Source organism: Suncus etruscus, chromosome 4 (genome assembly GCF_024139225.1).
Source record: "Suncus etruscus isolate mSunEtr1 chromosome 4, mSunEtr1.pri.cur, whole genome shotgun sequence".
NCBI lineage: Eukaryota > Metazoa > Chordata > Mammalia > Eulipotyphla > Soricidae > Suncus > Suncus etruscus.
Window position 1 is genome coordinate 20,841,033 of NC_064851.1, and position 15,203 is coordinate 20,856,235.

The window sequence follows — 15,203 nt, forward strand, 5'->3', positions numbered from 1 at the left end:
ACCCACCCATTCCTTTAACTTTTTAACACTGAAAAAGCATGTAGACCTAATCATAGCCTAAAAGGAGCCACTTGCAGAGCAAAAATAAAACTTAAAAAAAATGCATTCACTGAGCTTGTATTTCCTGTTCTATCAGAAAAACTCGTTTGCTTGGTTTATCTGTAGCTGCCAAGCCTTTTTTTCCTCAGGAATCCCCCCCACCAGCCCCTGAGTCCCCCATTCTGAGTAATTTTTCAACCCCCACACTGTAGGGTCATGGCCCCTATGGGGTTGAGGCTACCCCTAGGCTCAGCTATGAGTCCCTGTCAGCCAGTTGCATTTGAGTATAGATGGAGTGATAGGCACCCTATGTCAGAGTAGGACAGAAGTCAGCTTCTGGCTCAGCACCCTGCAGCCCCATTGATAACTCCATGCTTTGAGCCTCAATTTCCTCCTCTGTTAAATGGAATGCAGAGTACAGACAGGCACAGTGTTGATGAAGTAGTTGGGCACCTTGCTGGCATGGACAGTGACAGTTTTCTGTGTGACAGTTTTCTCTTTCTTTTCTGAAGTGTTGCCCCATTGAAGGGTGCCCTGGGGAAAATGGGAGAAGCTCCCTGCCCCTCAATCTCATCGGATTTAGGATCAAACTTGGGGTACCCTTATTCAAGAGGGCCCTGGCTCTGGGTCAGAGCTCTGCCTGGTTTGGACTGGCTGTGTGGCCCTCATGATAGCTGGGTACCATGGGATGTCCCTCTGTCTCACTTCAGATTTGCAGACCATTGAGACTGCCATTAGGACTTACTGACAAAGTCAATAAGCTAGAGGATTGTTGGAGAGGTGGGAGGGAGGCACAGTGCACCTGCTTAGCTGTGGAGGTGGCACCACACATAGTCAACCTTGATCTTGTTGGCACCCAAGGATGTCCCTCCTCTCCCTGTCCTCAGAGCTCGGCCAGTTGCCCACAATGCTGTCCTTTCTCTCTCTGCTGCCAGGCTGTCCTCTGAGCCTCCGAGGACAGAAGGGTTCTACAGCTTGTCAATGCAGAGATGCTAAAGCTTTGGGATCTGTCTTGGGATTTTTTTTAGAAGGGTGGGGAGATCCCACCCAATGATGTCCAGGCTCTGACCTCTGGCAGTGTTTAATCCCCATAGGGGATGCCAGAGATCAAACCCAGATCAGCCACATGCAAGACAGCGCCCTCCCCACTGTACTATCACTCTAGCCCCATCAGAGCTCTGCCTTGCTGGAACTCGGTCCCAGTGACATTTCCCAATCATCATCCCCACTCCCCTGGGGCCACTTGATACCCTGGTACTGCTCCAGAGAGCTGAGGTAAGACTGGAGCCCTGGGGGAATGTGCCATGGCACCCAGGGAGCCTAAGTTGGACTGTTGTCCTCTAGCTACTGGGAGACAGGTCCTGCCAGCCCTGCTGTCTGTTCCTACAAGGACCATACTCCAAAACTGAGGGACAGTGAACCCTGAAAAAAGTCCATTCAGCAATAGTGCTCAGCAAGGGGTCAGCCTATTGCTGGAGGGGTGCTCTATGGGAGTACAGATAGGGAAGTGAATCATAGATTAGAAAGGAGAGATCCTGGAGTTCTGTGGAAGTTGAGAGGCTGGTGATTAGGTAGCTCAATGATGTCATCAACACCCCTCCTTCATAATAGGAAGCCAGGGAAATTAAAGTAACCAGTCAAGACAGCAGAAGTATATTCTTCAATATTATAAAAATAGCCTTAAGCATGAGAGGAAAGAGTTTTCCATGATGGCTGGCATTACTTGATTCTTTTTCCTTACATATTTATTTGTACAAATATTATATTGATTAAAAAGTTGGAAAATAAAAAGTTAGGCCAGAGTGATAGCACAGCAGAGAGGGAATTTGTATTGCATGTGCTTGACCCAAGTTCAATTCCCAGCATCCCATATGGTTTCTGAACTCACCAGGAATGATTCGTGAGCAGAGCCAGAAGTTACCACTGAGTACCACCACCAACACACACACACACACACACACACACACACACACACACACACACACACACACAGCTGAAAAGAGTCAAAGTCCTTTGAGCAAAGGACTGGAGTACAGGCTTCATAAATTGGACTACCAGGTTTCATGCCCAGTACCACAAATGACCTGAGCACTTAGCTGGGAGCAAAGCCTGAGCATAAAGCAGGGAGTAACCCTTGAGCACTGTTGATTTAAATATAAAATATGAAATATAAAATCCACGTGTTTGGAGAGGCCTCCCTCGGCACAGCGCCTCTAGCCCATTCGTCAGCAGATCTGAAGATTGCAAGGTAACAGCAAAGAAATTTTTTTTTTTTTTTTTTGCTTTCTTTGATTTTATTTTTTTTTTTAATGCATAATTTTTTTTATTTAAACACCTTGATTACATACATGATTGTGTTTGGGTTTCAGTCATAAAAGGAACACCACCCATCACCAGTGCAACATTCCCATCACCCAAGTCCCAAATCTCCCTCCTCCCCACCCAACCCCCGCCTGTACCCTAAACAGGCTCTACATTTCCCTCATACATTCTCAATATTAGGACAGTTCAAAATGTAGTTATTTCTCTAACTAAACTCATCACTCTTTGTGGTGAGCTTCCTGAGGTGAGCTGGAACTTCCAGCTCTTTTCTCTTTTGTGTCTGAAAATTATTATTACCAGGGTGTCTTTCATTTTTCTTAAAACCCATAGATGAGTGAGACCATTCTGCGTTTTTCTCTCTCTCTCTGACTTATTTCACTCAGCATAATAGATTCCATGTACATCCATGTATAGGAAAATTTCATGACTTCATCTCTCCTGACAGCTGCATAATATTCCATTGTGTATATGTACCACAGTTTCTTTAGCCATTCGTCTGTTGAAGGGCATCTTGGTTGTTTCCAGAGTCTTGCTATGGTAAATAGAGCTGCAATGAATATAGGTGTAAGGAAGGGGTTTTTGTATTGCATTTTTGTGTTCCTAGGGTATATTCCTAGGAGTGGTATAGCTGGATCGTATGGGAGCTCGATTTCCAGTTTTTGGAGGAATCTCCATATCGCTTTCCATAAAGGTTGAACTAGACAGCATTCCCACCAGCAGTGGATAAGGGTTCCTTTCTCTCCACATCCCCGCCAACACTGTTTATTCTCATTCTTTGTGATGTGTGCCATTCTCTGGGGTGTGAGGTGGTATCTCATCGTTGTTTTATTTGCATCTCCCTGATGATTAGTGATGTGGAACATTTTTTCATGTGTCTTTTGGCCATGCGTATTTCTTCTTTGTCAAAGTGTCTGTTCATTTCTTCTCCCCATTTTTTGATGGGGTTAGATGTTTTTTTCTTGTAAAGTTCTGTCAGTGCCTTGTATATTTTGGAGATTAGCCCCTTATCTGATGGGTATTGGGTGAATAGTTTCTCCCACTCAGTGGGTGGCTCTTGTATCTTGGGCACTATTTCCTTTGAGGTGCAGAAGCTTCTCAGCTTAATATATTCCCATCTGTTAATCTCTGCTTTCACTTGCTTGGAGAGTGCAGTTTCCTCCTTGAAGATGCCTGTAATGTCCTGTAGTGTTTTGCCTATGTGCTGTTCTATATATCTTATGGTTTTGGGGCAGATATCGAGGTCTTTAATCCATTTGGATTTTACCTTTGTACATGATGTTAGCTGGGGGTCTAAGTTTAATTTTTTGCAAGTGGCTATCCAATTGTACAGCAAAGAAATTAATTCACAGACAGTCAGTTAAAGTTTCATTGGAGTCAGCTCACTCTATTTTCTGGTCCTATCAGCCATGAGCATTTCCTCACATGTTTTTCTCTGCTAAGCTTTCTATGTCAAGCAACCTATCTTGCTGCTTCCTCTCTGGCTCTCTGCCTTCTTTTTTAAGCTTAAGGCATTGGGGGAAGGGATACCTTACAGAGCACCTTAATGAGCAATGAATTTGTAATTTAAGAAATATGGGTTGGAGGGACCAGAGCAATAGTGCAGTGGTAGGACGTTTGCCTAGCATGTGGCTGACCCAAGATGAACCTCTGTTGGATCATATGGTCCTTCAAGCCAGGAGCGATTTCTGAGTGCATAACCATGGGTAACCCCTGAGCATCACCCAGTGTGGCCCAAAAACAAAACAAACAAAAAAGAAAAGAAAAGAAAAGAAATATGGGTTGGAGAAAGAGTTCAAAAGGTGAGGCAGTTTTTTGCTTACAGCAGACCCTAATTCAATTTCCACAGATGTTATCCAGGGCACTTCCAGGAGTAACTTATGTCCTATGCACCTCTGGGAAAGGAAAGAAGGGAGAAGGAAAGGAAAGGAGAAGGAAAGGAGAGGAGAGGAGAGCAGGGGAGGGGAGGGGAGAAAGAAGGAAGGTCATGATGTAATAATAATTTTTCTCCTGTAACCCACTGCATCATAGACTTGCTGCCACCTGTGCCACCTAGAGATGAAGGTTACAGGACTACAGAGAGTGGGCCAGATGACCCTGGGCATGAGCTTCAGGGAAACAGCATTGGGTCTCTGAATGATACCTTGCCTTTTGATTTGGGGGCACTCCGGGTGTGCAGGGGATCCTGCATGCATTATTAGGGATGGCACCTAAAACAGCCCCATACAAATCAAGTTCTCCAGTCCTTCAGCTTTCTCCAGGACCCACTCAGAAGAGCATTTGGAACTAGCCTGGGGAGGGGTCAGCTTTCCCCTGACTTTAGTGGTTTCTCCCATTCTGGCACTTAAGTTTCCTTTTAAGGTGTGAAAGCTCCTCCTGGCATGACCAAGAGGAGAATGCATGAGATGCTCTGAAGCTGGCAAACTACAGAGAGACAACTGACATCTTAAAAAATGAAGAGCCAGAGCAATAGCACAGCAGATAGGGCGTTTACCTTGCACACAGCCAACTCAGATTCAATTTTTGGCATCCCATATGGTCCCCCGAACCTGACAGGAATGACCCCTGAGCACCACCAGGTGTGGACCAAAAGCAAAAACTAAAAGGCAAAGAGCCTGCTTCAGAAGTGGGTTCTGAGTCCGATTCCCACAGGAGCCTGAGGAAACCTACAGCTGGAGGAGCACTGTTAGGAGAGATCCTAAAAGTCTAGGTAGCAAGATCAACATTGTGCCTCCCTCTGAGCCATACTTGACAACAGGTGATCATTAGCAGCAGCTGATGACACACTGTCCCAACATCCACCCTGGAATCCTGAGCCTACACTAACCACCTGCATATCCACAAACTGGGCACAAACTTCTCTGTCAATTTTGTGGACATGTGATATCTCTGAGCCTGGGTTTGCTCGCCTGGAAAATGAAAAAAAAATTTAAGAGGAACCAGAGAGATAGTACAGTGGACAGAGTGTTTGATTTTAATGCAGCAAAACTGAGTTTAATCCCTGACATTCGACATTTCGACATAGTTCCCCCATCTCACACACACACACACACACACACACACACACACACACACACACACACACACACACACACACCAGCCTTCTAGGAGTAATTCCTGAGCAAGAGTTAGCCCTGAACACTTCTGAGTGTGGCCCAAAAAAACCAACAAAACTGAACATTTAAGACTAGAGAGAAGCTACCAAGTGCTAGAGCTCCTGTTGTGCCTGGGAGTCCTCAGCTGAAACCAGCACTTCATGATCCCTCAGAAGTTCCACAAGTAGGCCCCTACCCCAAAACACAGAGGCAGGAGTTGTAGCTCCCAGCAATGCCCGGCATGACTCTCTCAGTCCAGGTATGTTGCCTGTCAGTCTTACTTTGCCTGTCAGACCCTCATTTTAATCCCTAGCCTGACAATCATAAGACTGAAAACTCAAGACTGGAGTGATGGCGCAGCAGTAGGGAGTTTGCCTTGCACACGTCTGACTCAGAACAGGACCACGGTTCAATCCCCCAGTGTCCCATATGGTCCTTAAAGCCAGGAGCGATTCCTGAGCCCATAGCCAGGAGTAACCCCTGAGAGTCACCAGGTGTGGCCCAAAATAAAAAAAATAAAATAAAAAAGTGAAAAAGAAAACAGAACTCTTGGAACTGGAAGCCAACTCCCATTGCTCACCACTTGGTCCTAGGCACCCTCCTGTGATGCAGGAAACAGTGAAATTCCCAGAGGTTGCTGCATGAATGGGATCCAAGTGGGGTCTGCAGTTAGGCCTTTCCTCCTAATGCCAGGAGAGCACAGAGTTGGACTTTGGAGTGCCATCCCACACAAGGATCAGGTACCCACGGGACTTTTAGCCTCCTCCTAGACCCAGAGAAGCTGTTTGGAGCATCGTGCATTGGAAGGGAATTGAGCTGTGGGCAAAAGGAAGGCAAAAGGAGCATGATCTCAACCCAGGGTGAGCTGCCTGGGGAAGGTGACCTCATTTCTGCTGCTGCCAGGACCCTCCTTCCTGCCCCCATCCAGGGAGAAGGGATGCCTGCCAAGGCACTAACCAGGAACACAGTCTTTCCCACCCAACTCCCACCTCCATCCAAGTCATGTTCAGCGCGAGGCTGAGCCCGCTTGGGCAGCTCAGCCTAGTGCACGTTATCTTCTGGCCCTCCTCTTAGCGCCCTCTCACATCCAGCCTGCCCTGTTCATCTCCAAATCTGGGGCCACTTCTGCCTGCCAAAGGACATTTGGCACTACCTGGAGATGTGCCGTGGTCACAACTATGTGTGAGGTTGGGAGTGATCCTTGCATTAGACAGTAGAAACCAAGAAGGTGGCCATGCACCTTCAGTGCACAGGGCTGCTTCTACCATGAAAAACTCTCCAGCTCAAAATGACCACTGATCTGCTAATACCATGAATGCAAACACAAAAGATCTCCCTTGTCAGGGATAGAAACTGGCTCAGGGACCAAGCTGTTGCTCAGTAATGTAGCACTTGCCTTTCATGTGTGAGTACTGGGTTTGAGCCCTGAAACCACAAAAAAAAAAAAAAAAAAAAAAAAAAAAAAAAGAAAAGAAAAGAAAAGAAACTGGCTCAGAGAAGTTGTCCAGCCTACCCAGTAACACAGCTTCCACCCTAGGAATCAGGGTATGAACTCATAAAATAGTGTGATATTAAATTCATTTCACTGCCCTACCATTCCCCAGAGGAGACCTGGGGGTACTTAAGGTCCTTTACCCAAGAAATAGGATAAAGGGGGAGCCCCTCTATCCTCTATCTGGCAGCCTGGCTCACAGATAGTCTCAGATCAGGAGGGCCTGAGACTCAGTTTACCAGTCTAAAGGAAAGATCTTGGGTCTTAAAATGTGGGGGTGCTAGGGGCCGGAGTGGTGGGCACAAGCAGTTAGGGCTTTTGCCTTGCATGCGCTAACCTAGCAGCAGACCTCGGTTCGATCCCCGATGTCCCCACATTGTCCCCAAGCCAGGAGTAATTTCTGAGCACATAGCCAGGAGTAACCACATTCACCGATGTGGGCTCAAAAAGGGAAAACAAACAAACAAACAAAAGATGGAGTTCTAGAACATTTTTTCTTATGCTTTTTCCATCCATGACCCCCTTTTATCAGGAAAAAATGCAGCCTGAGTGAAATTTAGTGCTGAATGGGTTCAGGGTGTACCGTCCCAGGGGACAGAGTCCAGGGTAGACCACAAGCTGTCAGTCTGTCCAGCTAGCCTAGAAATTTATAAAATTTATTTAGATATCTAGCCGCCTAGATTCTTTATGTGGTTTATCTTTAAATAACTTTAGGTTGTTATGTGTTCAAAAATCTTTGGCTATTACCAAACTTTTCATGACACCCTCATGACCACATTCAATTGCTCAGCCCCAACTCCACAGTAAGAAGCTGGACTCTGGGGTCAGAAAAAATCTCTATGGGTTGAGCACATGGTTTGGGTGGAGTATTTTTGTGTTTTGGTTTTGGGCCATACCCCAGCAGTGCTCAGGCCTTACTCCTGGCTTTGTGCTCAGGAATCATTTCTGGCAGACTTAGTGAACCATAAGTGGTGTCTGAGATCAAACCCAGGTCAATTGTGTTCACGGCAAGCACCCTATACACTGTACTAGGAGCACACATGTGCCCCTAAGCACATGCTTTTCATAAAAATTTGAGAAACACTGGTATAGAACAGTGGAAGTATGTGAAAAATACATACATGTGTACAAATGCACCTGCCTTACATGCCCAAATCAGGCCAGAAAAAAAATGCTAGACCAACTGTAGGCCTGAATGCTTTCAGACTAGGAGCTGCCATAACTGGAGAGATAGTACAGTAAGTAGAATTCTTGCCTTACATGCAGCAGACCTGGGTTTGGTTCCTTGAGTCTACTGGAGTGATCCCTGAGCACAGAGCCAGGAGTAAGGTCTGAGCACTGCTGGGTATGGCCCCAAAACCAAAACCAAAAATACTCCACCCAAACCATGTGCTCAACCCATAGAGATTTTTCCAAGCACCGTGAGTGTGGCCCAAAAAACCAAAATCAAAACAAAGCAAGCTAGGAACTTCAAATCAAACGCATAGAGTGAAGCTCATTTGTTAACACTACCAACTTGAACCTGAGCATTGACTCAGGCCTCTCTGATGCTAGGCACCAAGATCTGTACAGCACACCCAAGTATTGATCGAGGAGCCATGAGTGGGCAGGAGATCCCCTGGACTGTTCCTGAAGCCAGAAGCATCTGAGTATGCGTGCTCAGGCATGTGACCCTTTATGTGGGACAGAGAGAAGGCAGGAGCTGGAGAGGATATGCCAAAGCCTCTGTCCTGAGACTGAGCACTTGGGCTAGCACAGCTATTCCCCCAGGTCTTCTTCCTGTCCTGCCCCCTGGGACAGGTGCCATTCATCCATGTGTCTGTCCCCAGAGATCTCCCTGGATGTGGATGCAGACCGGGATGGTGTGGTGGAAAAGAACAACCCAAAGAAGGTAAGTACCTTTCTACTTAGTGAAAGGGGGGGGGGGGGGTCCAGGGACAGAGCCCAGGGTAGAACCGCAAGCAGTCAGAGTCTGTCCAGTCAGCCTAGGTAGCTTTGGTTTTCCAGATATCATGGCATCATGCCAAGGGAAATAAGTCAAATAGAGGGTCTCAGATCATACAGAGAAACAAAACAAGGAGATACTATGGACTGAGGACAAACCCTTGACCTTGTATTGCAAACCTGAGGTTAGTAAACAAGGTGAGTAGAGTGGTGGGAAGAAAAAGTGAACTAAAGATGACAATGCCATGGAGGGTCTGGGGCACTCAGTAGTGGTCAAGGCACAGTAACCATGGGCCAAATGTTAGTACATTGAGTACAGAGAGTAGACCCTTGCCTGTGACTCCCCCAGATTCTATCCCCATCATCCAATATGATCCCCCAATAATCAACAGAAGTGATTCTGAGGACAGAGCCAGGAATTACTCTTACGCAGAGCTGGGTGTATCCCGGACCAATAAAAGTGCAGTAACTTTGTTCATCCAAGCCATGACAGTTAATGCTATTGTAATCATGTTATCCAAATAATTAAAAAGAAAAACCTTTGGGACTAGAGTGATAGCACAACAAGTAGAGTGTTTGCTTTGCATGCAGCCAACCCAGACTCAATCCCCAACATCCCATATGGTCCCCAAGCACCATCAGGAATGACCGCTGAGTATAGAGCCTAAGCACTGCCAGGTATTGCCAAAAGAAAAAATAGAAAAATAACTAATTAATAATAAATACATAATATTTACCATATTTTTGCTCTATAAGAAGCACCTAACCATAAGATGCATATAGTTGTTTTTGTTTGTTTGTTTGGGGGGTTTTATTTATTTATTTATTTATTTTTGGTTTTTTGGTCACACCCAGCAGCACTCAGAGGTTACTCCTGGCTCTATGGTCAGAAATCCCTCCTGGCTGGCTCGGGAGACCATATGGAATGCCAGCATTTGAACCATTATCTTTCTGCATGCAAGGCAAACGCCCTACCTCCATGCTATCTCTCTGGCCCCAAGACACATATAGTTTTTATATGCTCTCCTCCCATGCACGCAAGCTTCAGCTCCAAGCGGTATTCATCCATAAGACTCATCTTTTGTTGGGTGGGAAGTGCATCTTATGGTACAAAAAATACAGCAATTTATTATAAATAAATAATAAAATAATAAAGCTTCAGTTAAGAGTTCCTCAAGAGGACTGAAATGGTAGGGCAGGCAGAGGGTGTTTGCCTTTCACGCGCTAACCTAGGACAGACCGCAGTTCCATCCCCCTGTGTCCCATATGGTCCCTCAAACCAGGAGCAATTTCTGAGCACAGAGCCAGGAGTAACCCCTGAGCATCACCGGGTGTGGCCCCAAAAAAAAAATGAATTTCTCAAGAACAGAATATAATGAGATAAACTGAGCAGGGCCAGCAGGGAACCCTAGTATCAGTTTCTCTATCTGTCAGGTAGGCACACCCATTCCTAGAAGTGGTTAGAACAAATTTCCTGCCACCCAGGAAGTGCTGCAAAGCCTTTACTCTTACTATTCTGCATCTTTTTTTTGCAATTTCACAACTCACCTGAGGTGACGAGAGCCATTTCTCACCATCTGCAGCTCAAGGCATGCCCCCAGTAACAGCACCTGCATGCCCTTCCTGCTTACACGTATGAGTTTCTCCATCATCCCTGTGTTCCTTTATGCATTCAGTCATTCATTGCGTCTCTGAGACCCTATGTTCCTCCCTCCCATCCTGCTTCCCCTGGCAAAGATCCCCAGTCATCTCCTGCTTCTGCCTCCCTGTGCTCCACATGCCTTATTATTTTTATTCGGGGTGGGGGACCCAGTGGTGCTCAGAGCTTACGCCTAGCTCTACACTCAGGGTTCACTCCTGGCAGGACCATACAGGATGCCAGCGATCAGACCCAGATAGACTGTGTGCAAAGCTAGCACCCTCCCTGCAGTACGATCCCTCTGATCCTACAAGTTCGTTTTTAAATATATAAATTTTCTTGGGGCTCAGTAAAGTGAGGGGCAAGGGAGGTAGACTTGAGAAAAGAATGTTTCTACCTCTGCTCAAACACCTTGGCCACCACTTTGGAAATGCCTGTCCTAGATCAGATCAGCTCTAACCTCCAGGCACTGTGGGGTCCGTTGCCTTTCCCTCACAGAAAAGAATTCCAGAAAGAGGCAAGAAAGTTTTCATTGAAACTTATTTAGAAATATGCGAGGGTCGGGGCCGGAGAGATAGCACAGCAGTAGGGCATTTGCTTTGCATGCAGAAGGACGGTAGTTCGAATCCTGGCATCCCATATGGTCCCCCGAGCCTGCCAGAGATGATTTCTGAGCATAGAACCAGGAGTGGCCCCTGAGCACTGCCGGGTGTGACCCAAAAACAAAACAAAAAAAGAAATATGTGAGGGGAGTAAAAGATAGAGGTATGAGTTCAAGAGAGAACACAGGATTCTCCAGAGCAGAAACCAGCAACAAAAAAACATAGATGAACGAGATCATGTTAAAGGGAGAATGCCAGCTTGAAGAGCAAGCTTCACATGCATTTTTAATTTGTACTGTGAGCATCATGTTCCCCTCCTGCTGTTCCTTCTCCCCAGTAGGTAAAGTGTTGATGGACTCCAGCTGGGCTGCTCCTCTGCTTTCCCTGTTCTGCCCTTCTGCATCTTGTCGAATGTTGCTGTGGGCATATGTTACTTCTATAAGAACCATTAAGTGCCTACATTAGATTAGAAATGCAGGGGCTGGAGCAATAGCACAGTAGTAGGGTGTTTGCCTTGCACAAGGCCAATCCCAAACGGACCCTGGTTTGATTCCCAGCATGCCATATGGTTCCTCTAGCCTGCCAGGAGCGACTTCTGAGTGCAGAGCCAGGAGTAACCCCTGAGCACCACCAGGAGTGACCCAAAAACAACAACAAAGAAATGTAAAAAGCGTGGATGTTTTCATATAGACAAAACTCTCTTCATTCTTATTTTCAAGGGGATTAGGAGGGTCTCAGACCTATTGGGGATCCCCTTCCCCAGAGCTTCCTAAGGGAGTCACCACAGGAGCTCAGTTCTGCACAAGTACCCATGAGTGGAACCCACCAAAGCCCCCTCCAACCAGCATCTGCTAAAAGGCTCTTCCACTTCAGGAAGCTCACCCCTAAAACCCCACATGGAAAGCAAAGGGTCTCAGGGTGTTTGATCTAGAACGTCCCCCCCCCCCGCCTTTTTTTTTTTTTTCAAAATAATTAACCAATTCATGCCCCAGAAAGTTACCTTATTTAAAGCAACAAAAAAGGGCTGGAGAGATAGCATGGAGATAAGGCGTTTGCCTTGCATGCAGAAGGTCGATGGTTCGAATCCCGGCATCCCATATGGTCCCCCGTGCCTGCCAGGAGCGATTTCTGAGCATAGGGCCCGGAGTAACTCCTGAGGGCCACCAGGTATGACCCAAAAACCAAAAAAAAAAAAAAAAAAAAAAAAAAAAAAGGCAACAGAAAATACTCCCTCAAGCCCTCAATGGCACCGGTTATTCCTTTGCACCCTGGATCAATCCATAATTACCCCCAAATTCTGGGGCCAGTACACCCTCTAAGGGAAATGCTGATCCAGAGACATCACCCAGACTTTATTCTCACACACCTCACTCTTTTTTTTTTTTTTTTGTGGTTTTTGGGTCACACCCGGCAGTGCTCAGGGGTTATTCCTGGCTCCAGGCTCAGAAATTGCTCCTGGCAGGCACGGGGGACCATATGGGGCACCAGGATTCGAACCGATGACCTCCTGCATGAAAGGCAAACGCCTTACCTCCATGCTATCTCTCCGGCCCCTCACACACCTCACTCTTTATGAGTGTCTTCATATTCTAGGAGTAGGTGAGGTCCTGTGGATTCAGCCAGAAAAGGAGAAAGGCAAATTTTGCTCTTAGGGAGTCCCCAATTTTATATTGGGAGGGGGACCCCATGAAATGGAGAATGCTCAGGGTGTCTGTTGCACTGCAGTCACCCCAAGTACATGGACACCACATAGCTGTAGAAAATCGGAACAACTTCCCTGCAGGAGGTTTGGGGTACAGCCAGTGTGTCCATGGGGATAGGGGATGTCAGGCCAGCTTTTCAGGCAGTCAGATTAATAGGCCTGAGAGCCTTTTGATAGAAGGTTAATCGTGGAGGGTCAGGCAGATAGAGAAGGTGGCAGGTTTTATGGGGCCTCCTGAGCCCCAGAAGTGACTAGGTCTTGACCCCAACTCAACAGGGAGGGACTGGCAGGGCAGCAGGCAGGAAGACTGGGTTCAAATCCTCCACAGTGAGGTAGAAAGTGAATCCCTGCAAGTTTAGCATGTCTGGAAATGTGTCTGTTTATCCAAGCATCTCACTCAAACCCTTCTGAAGATTTTAGGACCTTTCCATGTGCCTTCTCTGGTTTTCCTGGTCTCTCTGCCTCCAACTCACCTTTCCAGACTGGGCCACTGAGCCCAGAGACTCCCAGGTGCCCCAACCTGCCAGCCAAACTCCCTGCCTTTTGGAGGCACTTGCTTTTAAGCAGCAGACTAGGAATCTGTGTCTGCAAGGTCCTAGGTGGGTGAGACCTGTTCTTTCCTCTCATCTCTGCGGGGCCGGCTCAAGGGGCTCAAACTAACTGCTGATGGGTGAAGAAATAGGGCCCTGACCTCTCTCCCTGTCCATGCAGGCATCCTGGACATGGGGCCCTGAGGGCCAGGGTGCCATCCTGCTGGTGAACTGTGACAGGGACACACCCTGGCTATCCAAGGAGGACTGCAGTGATGACAAGGTCTACAGCAAAGAAGGTGCTTGAAGGACCAACCCTTGGGGGTGGGGCAGACAGAACCCTGGGAGCATGTCCTGGGTCCTCCACTGGCTCCAGACCCAGGCACTGGTGGCTATGGGTTTCCTGGTATTCAAACACCCACTTATGCTAAAGGTGGCAGATGGGACTTATTTGGGGACTACATCTGCCTGTGTCCAGGCTTTACCCCTTGCTCTGCACTCAGGAATCACGCTTGGTGGACTCAGGGGACCAAATAAGATACTGGGGACTGAATCCAGGTCAGCTTCATGCAAGGAAAATGACCTACCTGCTGTACTATTACTTTAGCAGAAGATGGAACCTTTTATAGGTTTCATTTGGAACTAGTTTTTTGTTTGCTATTGAGGAGGCCCACTCCCGACAGTCTCAGGGGTTACTCTGGATTCTACTGAGGGACAGGGGGGACAGAGGTTACTCCCTGTAGTTTGCAGTGGACCCTGCAGTATGCCGAGGTTCAAAACTGGGTCTCCCACAAGCAAAGCATGAGCTCAGTCAATTAAGCTCTCTTTCCAGCCCCAGCCATAGTTGGATTTTTTTTTCCTCCTGTATGTTACACATACAAAGAAAAGGACCCAGGGTTTGAAGATAGAATTCAGGAGTATGGCTCTTGTCTAGAATGTAGCTACTTTGAACATGAGCTGGTTCTGGACATCGAAAATACATCAGGTCTCCCAAGCACAACAGGACCTACTCCTCTCCTGAGAACAAAGCCAGGAATAACCTCTGATCAGTGCTGGGTGAGACCCAAACCCACCATCACTACCACCAAGTAAACAAAGAAAAAGAACCAAAAGAAAAGTCCCAAAAGGTGATAGAAGGTCTGAAAACCCCTGAGAGTACTTAAATATTACACCTGGTAACACTCAGAAGACTGAACCCAGACCCCCACATATAAAGAATGAAGCCCTCCAGGCCCTCAAGCTTTCTATCTAGTCTCTCTCCTCAATGATTTTTCTATAACCTCCAAGATACATGTTTGGGGTTTTTTTTGCCTCGAGATGAATGTAGCCAACACCCCAACAAAAAGTCTATCATTTCTCACTTCTTATGTGTCTGTCCCTTAGACCTCAAGGACATGTCCCAGATGATCCTTCGGACCAAAGGCCCAGACCGTCTCCCTGCAGGCTACGAGATTGTCCTCTACATTGCCATGTCAGACTCGGACAAAGTGGGAGTATTCTACGTGGAGAGTAAGTGACCCCAGATTCTTGGGCAGAGCCAATGCACTAAGTGCCCCTGAGTCCCCACCTATACCCTGTGCTGCCCACCACCAAGGCTCCACAGCCCCTCCCTCTGCAGCCAGGACCCCCAATGTAACCAGGATCAGTTCTAGAGTTACCAGGAACACTGCTATCCACTGAGGTCCCAGGGCCCCAAAGAATGTACAGTGTCAAGGATCTGTGTGGTACTCAGATCTGTCTGGATGAGGAGACCCACTTTGTGGGTTCTCTTTCCGATAGCTGAGGTGGAAGTTTTTTGCCCATTTCAGATTTTGTGGGCCTAGTGCCGTGACCTGGAGAAT

At 47.0% G+C, this 15,203-nt stretch overlaps 1 protein-coding gene across 2 annotated transcripts in view; it reads left to right on the forward strand.

The window, feature by feature from the left end:
- Positions 1-15,203, forward strand: part of PADI2 (peptidyl arginine deiminase 2) — a 651,199-nt gene that overhangs the window by 603,525 nt on the left and 32,471 nt on the right. For both annotated transcript variants that reach the window (XM_049772007.1, XM_049772006.1), the window contains exons 5-7: positions 8,775-8,836; positions 13,544-13,661; positions 14,746-14,871. In XM_049772007.1, coding sequence (XP_049627964.1) covers positions 8,775-8,836; positions 13,544-13,661; positions 14,746-14,871 — 306 coding nt within the window. The remainder of the gene's footprint in view (positions 1-8,774; positions 8,837-13,543; positions 13,662-14,745; positions 14,872-15,203) is intronic.